Raw genomic sequence first — 18,953 nt, forward strand, 5'->3', positions numbered from 1 at the left:
AAGTGTTTTAACAGAAATGTAAATGCTGTAATTTGATTCTTTTAATGAACCATGTAACTTGAATGGATGTGATGCTGGTGTGACCACAGTGCACACGTCTGATGTTGCTCACAGTGGTCCAAGGAACGCTCAGGGAGTTTGTGTGTTTGCTCAGACTAAGGAAAAATTACAGGGAACATTGCAGACAGGCACATTCAATAACATTCAATTTAAAAAAAAATCTTCTTGTTTTTTTTGTTTGAAGCCAAACTAAAGTAAACTCCAGGTAATTCCAGGGACACCAAAATTACATTACAGACACTATGAACCTTAAGTTTGTCCAACAGTTGATTGACTCTTTAAGTCTCTTATCAATTAAAAACCACACCCATCTAGAGTGCTTCATTTAGTTGGCAAAATGTTCTGAAAATGTTTTATCAGTGTGTTCAGAGAATGTTCATCTTGAATACACATTTTTTTTTAGAAACATTTTCAAAATTTTGCATTGAGAACATCCTTCTTTTGTTGTCATGTAACATTGTGAGAATATTTCAAATGTATAATGTGTTGTCTCAACAACATCCTATGTTGCAGGCAAAATATTCTACTGTTTACTTTTTTCTTACATCACATTACAGCAACGTTTTTTTTAAAAATCCTGTTATCTGAAGCCTCTATGTTAACTGTTTTTTCTGAATGATCGTTTGAGAATGAATGCCAACTTTAACCCTATAGGAACATTGTTTGAAATAAGAAATATCGTCAAAACATCCGTTGAACACTAGACTAGAATGTTTTCCCCAAATCAAAGCAAAACATTATTGTGCTTGCTTGACATTTAGATTTTCCAGTGAGATCATTTGCTGCTTTTCTCTTCTTTGTCACTGAAAATCTTTGTATTTGCAGGTTTTAAACTCAAAATCTGTCGAAACAAGACATCCAAAGATTTCACCTGGGCTCTGGAATTGAGACATTTTAAACTGACCTTGTATGTGCAAAATTATTAATGTGGAAAACAACTGTCAGATTAATCAGTCATAAAAAGAAAGCTTAAAAAAGTCACTATAACTTTTAAAGTAATGACTTTAATTCATTTGATACTGGGTTTCCCTTAAACTTAAGCCTTTAATAGTGTAGTGGTATCTCCTGAACAGGTGATAGGAACCATTAGCTACTTAAACTCATCAATGATTATTGCTTACAATGCAGATTTAGACAGTCATTTTGTGTATTTACTTCATATGCTTTGCAGTCATGAAACTAACTCTTACAATTTTTGCATTAAATCAAGTACACAGTATCATTTACAAAGCCCAAAATACAACCTGAGATTGTTTATGGTGGCATTTTGTCAATACTCATGGAGAAAAAAACGATAAAATCTCCCCAAACCATCAACACAGCCCTAAGAGAGTAGTTTCACATTGTTTTCCGTTACCGTGGTTACCAGTCTCCTCCAAGTCCCGCCTCTTGGTTCCAACAGCCAATCAAATGTCTCCATGAGTCTATTTCCCATCAGCCGCGAACTGCAAACTTCCTACCTTCCTGTGTTCAACTGCTGCTGTTGTACTTTCATTAAAACAACCGTAACACGTATATTTAGTGATGGCTGATGGAGGCTTTGTTGAAGCTTCGACACTTCATTCAAAACATGGTTCATTACTCGAGGCCTCAATGACACACAGTGCTCGAGTAGGACATCTAGTGGTCAATAATATGAAGTGCAATCAAGACGTGGTCGTTGGTTCATGGATTGTTTTGGATTTGATTCGCCATGCACACTAGATGATTGTATGGGTTCTAGTGGACACAAAAATAATATTACTAGTAATAATAATGACAATAACTATTGAAGAGCACGTTTCTTATTTCCCATGTTTGTCTGTATCCCTATATACTCTTTGCTTATATTCTGTGTTATGAAACATTTAAACGGTGCTGCTACATTCATGAGATGCTCTACAAATACAGACTGATGTCATTTTCACATGGGGCTGGTGCAAATAAAGATTTTATGGATTATTATGGATTTTGGCAAAGTATGTCTTGGGGTTTATTGGTAAAGAGGTCAGTAAAGAGGGTGTGCTTATGTAACTGGTTATGAGGTTTCATTGAGAAATAATTTATCAACAGTTTTGGGACCACTGTTCCCTCTAAGCTGCGCGCGATACTTTTTTTTTTTTTTTTTTTTGCGCATTTATCATTTATTTTTTTGCCATTTTCGAGTTTTTTTTAACTTGTGTCTTGACTCGATCTTTTTTCTCAGGAGGTTGGACTTTAGCCTTTGTGCTGGAGGGTTGAACCCTCAGTTCCAAGACTTTCAAAGCCTCCAGACCTCCTGAGTCCTCAGGACCTGAGCTTTCACACAGTCTGAGGGCTGAAATTTTCTAAGTCCCACAGTAGTTCTCTGTTAGATTGAACTTCCAGACAGTCCAAGGACTGATATCTTCTAAGTTCCTGAGTACTTCTCTGTTAGTTTGAACCTTCACACAGTCTGAGGACTGAAATCTTAAAAGTTCTTGAGTAGTTCTCTGTTAGTTTGAACCTTCAGACAGTCTGTTAATGTTTCGATTAAATCTTTAAGGTTTTTCTTTTTAAATGTTTTACCACCTTTTAATGTTTAATTTTCTTTTTAAATCCTTCATTGTATTTTCAGTGTAATTCCTATTTGAACTTTTATTGTCTTTAAGATATAATTTTCTAATCAAACATTTAATTTTTTAATTAAATGTTTTGTCTTTTTATTGGATAGGTGTAGTGAGAGACAGACAGAAAATGGGGAAAGACTTGCAGCAAAGGACCACTAGCAGGACTTGAACCCGAGACGCTGCGTCGGGAACCAGCCCCTGTACACGGGTCACCCGCTTAACCCGTTGAGCTATATGGGTACCCATGTTCTGTCTTTTTAAGGGTTTAATAATCTGATGAAATGTTTTGCGTTTTTAAAAATGTTTAACATTCTTCTTGTTTAATTGTATTTTTTAAATGTTTAATGATGGAAAATACTTTATCTGTAATTTCTAATATTTGTATTTTAAAAATTTTGTTTAATTTCATAATGACATGTATTGTATCGTGTTGAATTATCTCATTCCATATTTTGTCTGTTTAATAGAGTTAAACATTAAATTACATTAAATTATATTAAACAGACAAAATATGGAATGAGATAATTCAACACGATACAATACATGTCATTATGAAATTAAACAAAATTTTTAAAATACAAATATTAGAAATTACAGATAAAGTATTTTCCATCATTAAACATTTAAAAAATACAATTAAACAAGAAGAATGTTAAACATTTTTAAAAACGCAAAACATTTAATCACATTATTAAACCCTTAAAAAGACAAAACATTTAATTAAAAAATTAAATGTTTAATTAGAAAATTACATCATAAAGACAATAAAACTTCAAATAGGAATTAAACAGAAAATACAATGAAGCATTTAAAAAGAAAACTAAATATTAAAAGGTGGTATATGTACATATAATTTAATTGTATTTAATGTTTAACTCTATTAAACAGACAAAATATTGAATTAGATAATTCAGCAACATACATGTTATTATGAAATTAAACAAAATTTTTAAAATACAAATATTAAAAATTACAGATAAAATATTTTCCATAATTAAACATTTAAAAAATACAATTAAACAAGAATATTAAACATTTAAAAACATGCAAAACATTTAATTAGATTATTAAACCTTTAAAAAGACAAAACATTTAATTAAAAAACTAAATGTTTAATTAGAAAATTACATCTTAAATTTCTTAAATCTTTTAACAATAAAACTTTTTAAAAGTTTTATTGTATTAATTTTTTTGTTTGATTTAATTGCTTTTTGTTATGTAGTTTATTTCTTTAATCTTTTTTTTCTGTCAAGATTTTAACCCCAACCTTAAAAATGAAATAAACCCTTAAATCACAATGGAAATACTTCTGTTGTCACAATCATGAGTTAGTCAATTATTCAGTTTATCAATTCAACTTTATTTGTTTAGCACCATTTACACAGATGACAAAACTAAACAAGCAAAGAGAAAAAACTATGATTAAAACTCAAAAACATTAAAAAAAAAACAAATAACAAAAAAAAAATTTAACATGGTAATTAAATGTGTTGTGTCCAGGGGATGGAGGGAGTTTATTGAAGTCTTCTTGGGCTCACATGGGAAATCACTTAAAATATAAACTTGATATTCAGTCTAAGGAAACTGCAGAGCGACAGAAGAACCAACAATATCTCCTGTTTTCTCCTTTAATGAGTCGACTCTTCTTGTGCTTTCAGACCAAAGAACTACAGACTCTTCACAACCTGCTCAAACTCTTGGTACAGGACCTCACCACACGGGTCAAGAAGGTTTCCTTCTCATTTCTACTCTGAAGCTCACCTTCTCCTGCTCAAACTGCTGACAAATGTTTCTGCTGCTCTAAAGTCTGGTCTCCAGAACTTCCTAAAAACTCTCAAAGTCTCTTCTGCTGCAGGTTGCTTTGTAGAACTGTTCCAGAAAACCTCACTAAACCACATGGAGGGGCCTCAAGATAGTCGTCCAAATGAAACCGTACAAAAACCAAACTAGCACAACCCAAACGCTAAAGTCTCCTGCAGCCTACCAGAGAACCTCTGAGAACAGAGAATCAGGACAGGAACTCTTACCTTCTGGACAACCAACGTTGGTTCTCAAACAAGAATACAGAATGTGTCTGACCAAAAACCTCTAAAGACTCACTACAGCCAAGATAAAGACACAACTCAGCTGCACCAAATCCACTAATCACTGCACACATTTTCACCATGTGCTAACTGTGGCTAAAGAACAACATTTACCAAGACAACTATCCAGTACAAAGCCCTAAAACACACCAAGAAACACATTAAAGACGATTTTACTGCTGGAAGCTGCAAGCCAACGCCTAAAGAACAAACTAAGGCAATGGAGCCAAACCCGGTTCACTGGTGAAGAGAAGCAGAGGAAATGTTTGGCTGCAGCCACATAAAGCAGGAAGACACTGAGCTGCTCAGGTGTTCCTGATAACACCAAGCTGCTCAGGTGTTCCTGATAACACCAAGCAGCCACCTGGACAGCCAATAGGAACACAGCTTACTGGAAGTCCAGAGGGCTGGGTTAGTGAAGGAAATTTAGTTTAAAGTTGAAGCAGAAAGTTAACAAAGAAAGTTGAAAACCACCTTCTGATACCTGAAATCTCTGAGTTTTCACACAAAGAACACCTGAACATGTCAAACTGGTTCCATAGTAGAACCATCATTGTAAAAACGTCATAGTATGGTGTGTTGCTCCAAAAACATTAGGACCCGGCTGTCAAGGGACAAACATGTAAGAAACATGAGAACAGAGAGAACCCAACCAGTAGGTCACAGTTTATCATCATCTAATCATCTCCTGAAGTCCATATGGTGAGAGACATCAGTATCTGGTTGTTCATTTACCAGAGGATGCTTATAATCATGCTGATGTGGTCTGTACTCTACAGTATTTTAGTGACTCAATAAATGCCTAAGTAGTTTTTTTTTAAATGCTTTTTAGTTTTTAATAAACATTTAAGAGCCTATATGTAATCAATAAATGGCCTTTGCCTATCTTAAGAAAAACTCACTCAGAACTCTGATATGTTAACAGTACTAAATAAATCAATAAATACATGCATACACACAAAAATAAGTTAATACATTAACTGTGTTAAGATAAGATTTAGATTTTTAAAAAAGTTGTTTATGTTTTTGCAGAATCCAGTATTGCTCACTGGTTGGTCGTTACATTTTGTTAGTTTGATTTCACTGTTTAAAATGATGCCACCTCTTTTCAGACAGAACCTGTGATAATAAAACACTACAAAATTTTTAGTTCCGTGTTAATAAAGCACTTAAAGCTTTAAGTATGGCTAAATGCTTTTTTCAAAATTAAATATATCACTCCTTAGGTGGTAGTGGCCCCAAGTTCAGTAAAGTTGGAAAGATATTCACAGATTCGGACTTCCAGCATCAATAACTCATTAGATATAGGTTGTCAAAACATAAACGGTGCCTCTTTCCCATTGTTGCAAGGCAGACAATGTGCTACAAGCCCAGTTTTATCAAAAGTAGCTGTCTTTCAAGCTACAGGAATAACATTGGTGTCTATGGAGTGAACAGGGTCCGTCTGCAATTTGCAAAACCGCTGCAACAGTAAAGAGAGACAAATATTCAATAACTTCACTCTTATACATTGTAGTGTCACTAAAATCACTGCAGCCTTCAACTGGCTCCTGTTGACAAAGTGTTTTAACAGAAATGTAAATGCTGTAATTTGATTCTTTTAATGAACCATGTAACTTGAATGGATGTGATGCTGGTGTGACCACAGTGCACACGTCTGATGTTGCTCACAGTGGTCCAAGGAACGCTCAGGGAGTTTGTGTGTTTGCTCACACTCAGGAAAAATTACAGGGAACATTGCAGACAGGCACATTCAATAACATTCAATTAAAAAAAATCTTCTTGTTTTTTTTGTTTGAAGCCAAACTAAAGTAAACTCCAGTTAATTCCAGGGACACCAAAATTACATTACAGACACTATGAACCTTAAGTTTGTCCAACAGTTGATTGACTCTTTAAGTCTCTTATCAATTAAAAACCACACCCATCTAGAGTGCTTCATTTAGTTGGCAAAATGTTCTGAAAATGTTTTATCAGTGTGTTCAGAGAATGTTCATCTTGAATACACATTTTTTTAAGAAACATTTTCAAAATTTTGCATTGAGAACATCCTTCTTTTGTTGTCATGTAACATTGTGAGAATATTTCAAATGTATAATGTGTTGTCTCAACAACATCCTATGTTGCAGGCAAAATATTCTACTGTTTACTTTTTTCTTACATCACATTACAGCAACGTTTTTTTTTTTAAAAATCCTGTTATCTGAAGCCTCTATGTTAACTGTTTTTTCTGAATGATCGTTTGAGAATGAATGCCAACTTTAACCCTATAGGAACATTGTTTGAAATAAGAAATATCGTCAAAACATCCGTTGAACACTAGACTAGAATGTTTTCCCCAAATCAAAGCAAAACATTATTGTGCTTGCTTGACATTTAGATTTTCCAGTGAGATCATTTGCTGCTTTTCTCTTCTTTGTCACTGAAAATCTTTGTATTTGCGGGTTTTAAACTCAAAATCTGTCGAAACAAGACATCCAAAGATTTCACCTGGGCTCTGGAATTGAGACATTTTAAACTGACCTTGTATGTGCAAAATTATTAATGTGGAAAACAACTGTCAGATTAATCAGTCATAAAAAGAAAGCTTAAAAAAGTCACTATAACTTTTAAAGTAATGACTTTAATTCATTTGATACTGGGTTTCCCTTAAACTTAAGCCTTTAATAGTGTAGTGGTATCTCCTGAACAGGTGATAGGAACCATTAGCTACTTAAACGTATCAATGATTATTGCTTACAATGCAGATTTAGACAGTCATTCTGTGTATTTACTTCATATGCTTTGCAGTCATGAAACTAACTCTTACAATTTTTGCATTAAATCAAGTACACAGTATCATTTACAAAGCCCAAAATACAACCTGAGATTGTTTATGGTGGCATTTTGTCAATACTCATGGAGAAAAAAACGATAAAATCTCCCCAAACCATCAACACAGCCCTAAGAGAGTAGTTTCACATTGTTTTCCGTTACCGTGGTTACCAGTCTCCTCCAAGTCCCGCCTCTTGGTTCCAACAGCCAATCAAATGTCTCCATGAGTCTATTTCCCATCAGCCGCGAACTGCAAACTTCCTACCTTCCTGTGTTCAACTGCTGCTGTTGTACTTTCATTAAAACAACCGTAACACGTATATTTTCGTTACGTTTACGGCACTATGAACTCAGAGGAGTCCGTTAAAACCCACAGTGCTGCAAATAATTGTCCAGTTTCGACTTCGGAGGGAAACGACGCGAGCAAAGGAGGAGTGAAAAGGTAAGTTTGCAGTTAGCTTAACGTTAGCAAGTTAGCGTTAGTCAGCGGGAAGGCTAATGCTGTCTGATGGCATTAAAGTATGACCGAACACTTTAACCACTTTAAAAGTATGCTAATCGTAGCTCAGATGTACTGTCCACTTGTCTTGCTGCGTTACTGTACCAAAACCTTTCTGAGACGATGTCAGTGTTAACTGTTTCATTGCCATGATGATTAGCCAGGCTAAGGGTTCGCATTACTACATTAGCAGATTAAACGTGTTTAACCAGAAAGGGCTTTGATAAAGACGGGAATGTTTATAAGATAACCCCAGAGATCACTAAAGTTTGCCCCGAATGCTTGACACTGTTTTCATATATGAGCATCTGATTACATTTTCTATTACCTGGTCACTGATCAGCGAAACAAGAAAAGTGTGTCTAATATTAGCTGCTTAAAATTATCAAAGCACTTACCTTCTCATCCCTAGGAGCTTCATCTGGCTGTCCCACTTAGTCTGTTTAAGTTGTTTAACTTTGTTTTTGCAGAACATGTTATGACAACTGTAGCTTGTGTTTAAAAGAAAGACACAAGGTCATTTGTAAGATATATTTGCGTAAACTCTCAGCCCTTGTCCACACGTAGCCGGGTATCTCACAAAACGACGATATTTTTCTACGATTCGGCCTATCATCCACACGAAAACGCAGATTTACGTCATCAAAAACGATTCTTTTTAAAAACTCCGACCAAAGTGAAGATTTGCGAATTCTCCGTTTTATGCGTCTGCATGTGGACATCAGTAACCGGGGTTTTGCGTTTCGAAACATCACCGCCTGCGACAAAATATGTGCTTACGTCACATATGCGACCTGTGTTTACATTCGGTAACAGTATGGATGCTCTCACAAGGTTTTGGGCGCTGTTCTTGTGCAGGCGCTTTTTACTTGCATGTTTTTACAAGCCCAGATACTGCTCCACATTCAACAACACAGGCGAAGGACGACATTAAGGACGGTTATTCTCCACCACCTTGCTAGGATTTGGGGAACTACTGCCACCTAAAGGTCCGGCATGCTTATGAATGTGCTGAAAAACGCACTTATGCGGTTAGGTGTGGATAAAGTTTTTTTCTAAAAACGAGGTGGTGTGTACGTAAGTTTTTTTCTAGACGGAGGGGACAGGATATTCGGTTTTACAAAAACCCTGCTACGTGTGGACAAGGCCTCAGTCATCTAGGTTATAGCAATTCTAAGTGTGTCAGTGGTAGGCAGCTGGACTTCTCTTTATGGTTCTTAAAGATGTTCTACCTCTCATCCAAGAGGCTTCCTTAGGTTTTATTTGAATGGTGGGGAATCCCCAGTATTGTGGAGCCCAAGATGTTGAAGCCTGCACAGAACTTATCAAGTCTGTGAAGTTCACAAGGGAGGATGTCAGGGAAAATGTACTGCATTTTTTGGGCTTTTTTTTTTTTTTTTTTTTTTTTTTTTTTACACATTATGGAGGGCAGAGATGACAATATTGAATTTTACTGGGAACCTATATGCACACAGACCAATCTCACTACCCACTGGAAGTTGAACTGTGGGGGTTTTAGAATCTTACACCACTGGACTGAGACTGTCCCTACCAAGGCAAAGGAAAAATGAAAATGAGAATAAACATATTTAAAAACAAAACAAAAAACACACACACACACTTAAAAACTAGACCCACATTAAGTCGAATTTAAAAATCCATAAAGAAAACAGCACAACATCAAATGGAAGAACCTGTGATTTGGGGGTGAGAGCAAATGCTTGACTCCCTGCTATTCAAACTAGAACTGAAGAATTCACTTGGATGAGAGAAGAAACGTCTTCAAGAGCCAGAAAAACAAGTCCAGTTGCCTTGACCTGAAGCTCTTAAAACTGAGAATTAAAATAATTTTCCATTATTGTTTTATGTTGTGCGCTTTTGCTATAAATCTAATGATCGTAACTTATTGTTGACATTGCTGTCCATTGGGATTTATTTCGTAAGAGTTAAAAAAATATATTTAACCAATTATTTCAAGGACACTTTATTCTACCAACATTTTCTAACGAAGCATGTCCACTATTCAACATAGTTTCCTCTCCTTTTCCTTAGAACTCCATTCTCAAAGTTTAAGAGAGTACAGTCCCGCTTCAAATCACCTGTAAGAAACTCCACTTTCTTGTCTCTAACACACCCACACACACACACTAAATCTTGTATGTTGTCCTACATATGAATTCCACTACCGTGGTTGTCGGTTTTGCACCTCACAGCTTCAAGTAACAGAAAGTGCTAAAGTTAGTCCTGCAGAGGAGGTGGCAGAGCTGGAGAGGAGAAGGGAGCAGCTGGACACAGAGATAGCACAGCTGGAGGCTGAGTGAGTACAGCTGTGTTTTTCTTCCTGTAGTTCGGTCTTTGAGGTGCAACTTGAATGATATGAGTTAAAATTAAGCATATAATCACAATTAAATGTAATATCAGTGTACAGGGAATCACTAGTGGGGTCAATATATCATTGAGGGACTTTTGAAGTCCATGGGATATATCTTGCAAACATTTTCATTAAAAGTAAAAAATAAACAAATGTTTTTATGTTCATTATGATCATATTCCAGGATTAATTATTATGGAAACAATCACTTATTAATAAAAAAATTACTGAATATCACTAAAATGTCAACTAAATAACAGTCCAAATTTAATAACAACCACCTTCTAATTAGCTAAACAATAATAAAATGAGCTTATTCAAAAATAGTTTTGTATTCTCTGAACACTCTCTGTAAACACTTCCCCTAAATCCTTATATTGATATCTTCTGTTATACACTGTATACTATTGTCTGAATTCATATTATTTGCCCCTTTTTGAGATGTTAATATTTTGGTGTCTCTGCCTGTATATGAACATTTGCACAAATCTGCTTTTGTGTTTCACCAGTTGTGTTTGTGTGTTTCTCCAGGGGATACAGAGTAGATGAGCTGGAGCATCATATTGACATGTTGCATGAATACAACGACATCAAAGACATTGGACAATCGCTCCTGGGCCGAATTGGTAAGAGAAATACAGACATTTCAGTTCAGTAGTTTGTGGTAGCATTTTAAAGCACACAGTGGTAGTCCATGCTTGCCAATGCAATTCTTTTCCTAATGTTTGTATACCTACCTATCTAAATTTGACATTCAAAATAATATAATACTCACCGCGATCAGGTAGTCAAATGTATATTCCTTACAAAAAAAACATACTGCCCTCAGGTCTTTTTGACTGTGTCGTCCAACAAAGAGTTTCGTCTTTCATTTAGCCCTTTTGACCAGATCAGTATGATCACTGCTTCTCATTTTAGAGGGTTAGAAAATGCCTCCTCTCCTCCCACAGCATCGGCATTTTTCAAAGCCACGACGGTTGTAGCCCAGTTGCTTAAAGTTTATTTCAACTATTTCTCTGCAAACCACCCACACAAAAAAAAATAAGTGTTGCTAGACGACAGCTGATCAAAACTGTCAGCTGAATGAGTGGTCTGTCTGTGTGACTCATCTTAACACCTCGTTGCTCATCTATTAAAAGGCAGTGTGAACCCAAAGCAGAGACTACATGAGACATACAGCAATATGTCTTTTTCTGGTGTGATTTGGACCAAAGTAAACAAATCGCATAAAGGAGTGATAGTTTCACCAAAAACTGCTTCAGTGCTTGAGATTTTTGTAAATAACAGATACACTTATGAACAAGGAAAGGCAGATTTGGCACATCAGTATAAAAAGGCATCATTGTGACATTCTAATACCTAACGTTACTATAGTGATCGTATGAACCTTTAAAACAGCATATCTAAGAATGCTAACATAGTAAAATTGAAAAGGAATACACTCATAAATCCTGATATACAACCATAGGTTATAGGAAAAATGTGAGCTAAAATGATGGGTTTTGAGTTAATTAGATTAGAATATAGTTCAAGTTGTTCGAGAGTCAACCATTAGAGGGCAACAGAGAGGTGTGTTTTCCTCTTACTGGTGAATCAAAAGCCAAGGCATGTTTTATTTAACCATAGACAGTATTTATTCCCACAACAATTAATATGTCTTTATTTAGATTGCATTGGCCTGACTATAAAACTGTCAAACTCATATGATTGACACTTCAGAGAAAAATATGTAAATGGCTGAAGTATCTCTTCTATTGGGGATAACTGGTTAGATTTTCTCTTCATCCTACATAAATTATTTACTTAAACTTCTCTATTTTTCTGTGTCCAGTCATTTTTTGGCTAATATTCTTCAGAACTGACATTAGGTACTAGATCTGGTCCTCAAATTACTCAAATCATTGATAAGGTTAGTGCTGATACAACTATTTCGGACTGTCAGCGTATGACTGTCCTTTCTCAAAGAAGTCAAACTTCCATGCTGGTGTTTCACCTTTGTTCTCCAATATTTAGCGTAATATCTGTCTTTTAAATATTTTTGGGTACATGTGATGCAACTACATAAAGTTGAGGAAGCGGGTGGAAGGTCACACCTTTCATACTGTTAGGAAAGTTTTGGTGAATCATGGCCAAGTTGCATTACAGTCACTGCACGTCTCATGACTTTGTATCGCCGTTAAAATCTGGGCACCTCCTAGTTTAGTCGACTGGTTCTAGTGGAGCATGTTTACAGATAATTAGGCATTCCTGTGGATGTTCTAGAGTCACTTGTTTCCTACTTCTGCAGTAGTTTAAGTAGAAAACCTTGGCAAACTCTCACATTAAATCTGTGTTGTAAGTTGAAGGCTTGATGTCTCTTTAAATTCTCTCTAAGTACAGTGGGGAGTCGAGATGATAATGACCTCTTAGTGAACGGAGGTGGCATTTCCCCTCTGACACAATAGCAGTCTTTCACATCACTCACACGCTGACACACAATCACAACCACTATGCCTGTAGATACATGCATACATTCACAAATGCACACAGCCAAATACAAACACGTGCAATCATTCCCTCTTCTTTCCCTCCTGCTCACCCTCTCTCTCTCTCTCACACACTTTCACAAAGAGTTTACACTTAGACACTGAGATGCTGTTGTACTGTATGCTGTTATTCCGAGAGGGAGGAGATGGGTGGGCAGACTGTGGAGTGACAGAGGACAGCAGAGATGTCCTGCAGTACACTCTAAAGACAACCGTCCCTTTGTGACCGACTGTGTCCGTCTGTTGGTCACTTTCACTTAAAAATTGCATTTTTTCATAAATAATCTTGAAAATATTAAAATTGTACCACTTTAAAACCATTTCTGTTTCACTGCCCTGACAAATGATTTGATTTTGCTATTTATAGAGTAACTGTTACATTTGTAAATATAATACATCTGATTGAGGATATTTTTTCAAAAGTCTGGCCTTATCAACAGTGGGTGAAAAATAGGTTAAATGTTTGTACATTGTAACAGAATAATAAGCGCCTGCATGTTTACATTGTTGGTTAATTGTTAAATATACATAAAAAATGCATATACACAGTATATTTGATTCTCAGCTTCGGTCAGAACTTATTATTGTTAATTGTTTCTAAGAGAATATGCTATATGTAATCAACAGTGCTGTTCCTGACTTCCTGGCGAGGTGATTAATACATTCAGTAGTTTAATATAAACATTTGTGTTCAGGCGCATTAAATTCTAAAATGAAATCTTGTGAAATGTCAGTGAAGACAACAGAGAAGTTACATGCAGCTTTGGAAGTAAACTCCCTTTCAAATCCTTAGATTTTAACATGAAAGCCCTTCAGACGCAAAGATGATTGACACTATAACAAATTACTGAACCTGTAGCTCAATCCCAGCCTTTACTGACTGTATTTAATTTGCATAAGGTAAAAGGAACGGTCATGTCACTTAAGTGCTAAGCTGTTGCTCAAATATAGCCAATGTTATAAGAAAATCAGGTGAAAACAGTGCTGTGCAAAGGTTTCAGACACTTTAGACATTTAGCTTTTAATCCATGATGCAAAATCTTCAAGGAGGCGTGTGGTTGGTCTGAAATTTATTCTGCAGCATGACAACAACCCCTAACATACTGTCAGACAGTAACAGTGGCAAGAAGAACAAAGAGTCTTGTACCAGATGTATGATCCCCCAGAGCCCTGATCTCAACATCATGGAGTCAGCTGGGATGACATAAAGAGACAGAAGCAGCTAAGACGGTCTGAATCCACAGAGAAACTGTGGAAAGTTTTCCAAGAGGTTGGATCAACCTACCTGCCAAGTGCACTGAAAATGTGTACAAATGTGTATCTATGAGAATTTGTACTATCTCAAAGGCAAGGGGTGATCCATTAAATGCTGATTTGATTTAGTTTGTACCCAGTTCATTTATAAGTGGAAAAATATTCTTGCAGTATTTTTGAAGCCGTCCTCCTCTCATATTTTGTGACTATAAATTTTCACAGCACTGTGTGTGAAAGAGAGAGTGAAACAGTATTAAAAAGTAAGTTATTAAACAGGAGAATACTTCAAACAGTTGCTTCCTCTTCTCTTTTTGTCATATTTTTTTCTTCTTCATATCCCTTTTGTTTATTTTGTGTCTTTGACTAAAATTATTTGAAATCACCTGTGGTAATTATGATAAACTGCAATCAGCAACTCATCAACTGATTATTCTGGACATTATTAGAGTCCAAATTATTTAGAGGTTGATCTAAAAAAGTTATTTATTAAAGCGCAATAAAATCAAACAACTTTCAGCCCTGGTAGAATGTTGCTAATACAGTGCATTAGTGTAGTGTACTAGTAAGTGCTACTGCTGTGTCAGCCCTCTATACAGGAGAAGCAGGTCCCTTTATGACCCTGAACGCAGCTCAGCTCAGTGTACTTTTGTTCTGCATTACACAAAAGAGACCAAGATGTGGTCAGTGGGACTACCTTAATTGTACTTTAATAGGATCAATATATGAGATACACTTTGAAAAACGGTGATTCTACTTTTTAAGCTGGACTTAAAATAAGTATAAGGTGTGTTTTAGTTTCTAACCAAGTATAAGCCTCGTGTTTAAAGGGATTCAGTTTCTTGGCACTGTGGTCTTGGTCTGTTTAATGTTATGTGGATTGTTTGAAAAGGAGACTAGAAGGAGCCGACCCTGTAATCTCGCATGTCTTGCAGCTGCTCTGAGGGGGACCACCACACGAGATCTCTATGCACACTTTGGCCTTGAACTGGATGACTGAAGAAAAAGAAAAGAGTGAAACTTCATTGGTGAGATTGGTCCCTCACACCACGGGGAGAGAGGAGTAAAGTTTACATACCATAGAGAGCACTTTTTGATCAGTTGGATATGGACTAAAGATGGAGCAACTATGCGTCTCCTACTGGGAGAGGTTTTCTCTCTTGGTGATTTAGTTTTCACTTCTTCGCGGAGAGAGATTTGGTTATTGGGAGTGATAAATAAACAAGAATGGGGTTAGTCTAGCATGCAGGCATGACATTTAAAACATGCTGGCTGTTAAAACTTTACTTCAAGGCAAGTGACACTATAGAAATGTTTACATTGCATTTTTCCTGCCTAATATAAATGTTATTGAAGCATAGCTTTCAAAGGACTTGTTTTGTCTTAAAGTTTGAGCTTTAGATACATATGTGGATGATGACTGCATGAATGACACTTATTTCTCTAACTTTGGGTTTGTTCACAGAATGTTGGAGTGTCAAAGTATAAAATAAAATTTACTTTTTTGATATTTATTCAAGTACATGCATCAAAGTGGCAGCGTGACTGTTGGAAATAGATGCTTTTTGTTTATTTTAAAAGTCTCCACTTGCTTGTCCAAACTGTTATTGTGGTAATATTCTCCTTGTTAATCCCACCCACTTTTTAAAAAATTCTTGTTGAGGAAGATACATTTGGCAAGTATGTCTCCATAAGGCCATCTAAGAATTTAACCACAAAAAAAAAAAAAGATTTTGGTACCAACTTCCTTTATTTAAAAATGTTCTTTTTGCCTGCAGTATTCGTTACACATGACCTGAACAAAAAAAGTGGCATAATGTCATGGGTGTGCCCTAATCTGTCTGACAACCGCTGATAATGTGTCTTCTCTAACTGATATCGGCAGAGTTTCTCAACCCTCTTGATGCTTAGTTTAGCGCCGTGTGTCTTCTCTCTCATCAAATTTAGTGTATGTTGAAAATGTGTAGGTGTGCATTTTTATCTCTCATTTGCAGGTCAAAGCCCATCTTATTCTCTTATCCTCATCGTTGCATCACCTGTCATTCATTTACCATCTCACACACTGGGGTGTTTGCAATATGCTGTTTGTTGAGATGGAACCGTGTGATAAATGCTGACTAAGGTGTCCGAAAACTCTGGCTTTTATACAGGTATTGCTGCAAATACGGTCAACTATTTGAGAAATGGGTTACACGTAACATGGTTTGCAATAATTTCCACATAAGTGTGTCTCCATTAATTACAGACAACTGGGAGTGTAACCTCTGCTGGCCTGCACTAGTGACCTGTGATGGTTTGTTATAGTAGACCTTTTGTATTCTTCCCTGGTTATGCAATGTGCTTCATGACATGTCACATTGCTCTAATGAACTCTGTGTAAAATGTCAGCCTCCTTGTGTTGTTCTGTTGTTATTGCAGGCCACAGGACACTTCTGCAAGTTGCAGCAATCATGAAAGCAAAAAAATTGTCAGTAATTGGCAAAAAAAGCAGGCCTGTACAAGCCCTTAAGGTAGGCAAATTTCTTGGCAATCCGTTCTGTGTGGCATTTAAGCAGACAGTGAAGTCCACAGTTGTTCATACCAACGCAAAATGTTGATTTATAATGAATTTTTATTTGACCAATAGGTTTCTTCTGGCTGGAAATGACATTAAGAGGTGCATTGGAGATGTTGACGATGCATTTAAGCTGCTTTATGTTTGTTTAGTTTTTTTTTTTTTTTTTTTTTTTTTTTTACATTTTTACTAAAAATAACCATGTTCAAAAACATTCATAGCCTTTCTCAGTAATCAGTGACAAAGAACTTAATCTGCAAATGAAACAGTTCTTACAACGATCTCTTTGAATATTTCTATTGGGATTTTTAACCACTGCTTTGTTGTGATGATCTCCAGGGCTTCTGGGTTGGAAGGCTTTCTTGTCAAGCAGATTTTCAATTGGATTCAGGTTTTGACTCCAAATTGCTTTGCTCCAATATGTTGATTGTGTTTTCTATTAACCGTTTCTTGACCACTTTGGCTGTATCTTTTGGACCATTGTCTTGTTGGAAGCACCAAAACCCGAGTTTTCCTCCAGAATTTTAACACTCAATTCTGGTTGCTTGGCCCAATGACTCAAACCTCCCAGTAATGCGTTACATTGCCACCACCATGCTGGACAGCTGAATACTTTTCCTTTCTTTTGCCAAACAAAGTAACATTTTCTTTTTATCCAACCACAGCAGGGATGACCAAAAGCTTTATTCTTTGTCCAGGTGAGCTTTTCCAAAGGCTATATGAGCTTCTGTGTGCCTTTCTTTGAGAAGAGTTCATCCTTCTGCACCGTTTGCCTTGAGATGTTGGTACCAGAATTCCTCTGATTTATTTCGATGGCCTTGGTGGTTATCCTTGGATTTCTCCTGGCCTCTTGTGGCACCACTCTTGGCCAGAACATGGGTCACTTTTGACTTTCTACCATGACATTTGAGATTTCTTACAGCGTTGAAAAACATATACTTTTTGAGTTGTGCTTTGGGCTGGTCCCAGAGACGACTGAAAACACTTGGGTAGCCACAATGCACAACCAATGGTCCTCAGAAAGAAGACTTGGAATTGACTAGGAAGTGACTAGATAAATGGGCTGCACAGTGGTGTAGTGGTTAGCACTTTCGCCTTGCAGCAAGAAGATCCCTGGTTCGCGTCCCGGCTTTCCCGGGATCTTTCTGCATGGAGTTTGCATGGTCTCCCTGTGCATGCGTGGGTTTTCTCCGGGTACTCCGGCTTCCTCCCACAGTCCAAAAATATGCTGAGGTTAATTGATCATTCTAAATTGCCCGTAGGTGTGAATGTGAGAGTGATTGTTTGTCTCTGTATGTAGCCCTGTGACAGACTGGTGACCTGTCTAGGGTGTCCCCTGCCTTCACCTGAGTCAGCTGGGATAGACTCCAGCCCCCCCATGACCCTAGTGAGGATTAAGCGGTGTATAGATAATGGATGACTAGATAACTACTGTGTCAGCTGTTCTTAATGTATACTTATTAGAAAGTTCTATAACATGGTAGAAATGATCAGCCTGGCCGATTATTGTGGCCAACAGTTGGTATTTTCTGATTATCTGTATTGTTTTTTTTCCCCCAAACTGATCGATTATTGATGAATTAAATGTGATACTTCAGGTTTGATGCATCCTCCCCTCTCTCTCAAGCAGAGACTGCAAAAACTGAACAAGAAACGCAAGCCATTGCCACAAACCAGGAAATTAGCTCCTCTCACTGCAGCTAAAGCTAACGGCTTAAAATACTTTAAGATATGGACCTAAGTGGGCAATAAAAGTGATAAAACAGTGAAAGATTAAGGAAACAGAAGAACAGCAGATCGATCTGACGTAAACTGAGGAGAGTGTCCTGATTTGATCACTCCTATGTCTATTTTACATGTTTAGTTATAGTCACTCTTATTAATGAAAAAGCCCAGTTATGAATGACCGGTTCTTTGCTATCACACAGTGAAAATATTACATGCTGCCAAATATTGGTTCTCAACTTTTCTTGGTCATCCCTGAAAAACCCATATTGGTCGATCCCTAACCAGGACCATTTGGAATGACACAAAGGCTATTTTTTTAATGAATTTGTGAGCATTTAAAGAGTTACAAATAATATTTAAATAGGACTTTTTGGTAAAAATGTAAAATATACAGAAATAATTTGTTATTAAGAACTCAAACACAATGTTTTACTGTTTTCTATCCATTTCCAGTCAGAAGAAACCTAAAGGTCAAATAAAATTCTGAACAATCAGATTGG

General features: G+C 36.5%; 1 protein-coding gene across 1 annotated transcript; it reads left to right on the forward strand.

Moving 5' to 3' along the window:
• The first annotated feature begins 7,753 nt into the window (after positions 1-7,753).
• On the forward strand, positions 7,754-15,685 carry swi5 (SWI5 homologous recombination repair protein). The gene is made up of 5 exons (XM_023295883.3): positions 7,754-7,967; positions 10,077-10,125; positions 10,238-10,341; positions 10,927-11,021; positions 15,107-15,685. The coding sequence occupies exons 1-5, from the start codon at positions 7,870-7,872 to the stop codon at positions 15,169-15,171; spliced, it is 411 nt and encodes a 136-aa protein (XP_023151651.2). The 5' UTR covers positions 7,754-7,869; the 3' UTR covers positions 15,172-15,685.
• The last annotated feature ends 3,268 nt before the right edge of the window (positions 15,686-18,953 follow it).

This window comes from Amphiprion ocellaris, chromosome 17 (assembly GCF_022539595.1).
Source record: "Amphiprion ocellaris isolate individual 3 ecotype Okinawa chromosome 17, ASM2253959v1, whole genome shotgun sequence".
Lineage (NCBI taxonomy): Eukaryota > Metazoa > Chordata > Actinopteri > Pomacentridae > Amphiprion > Amphiprion ocellaris.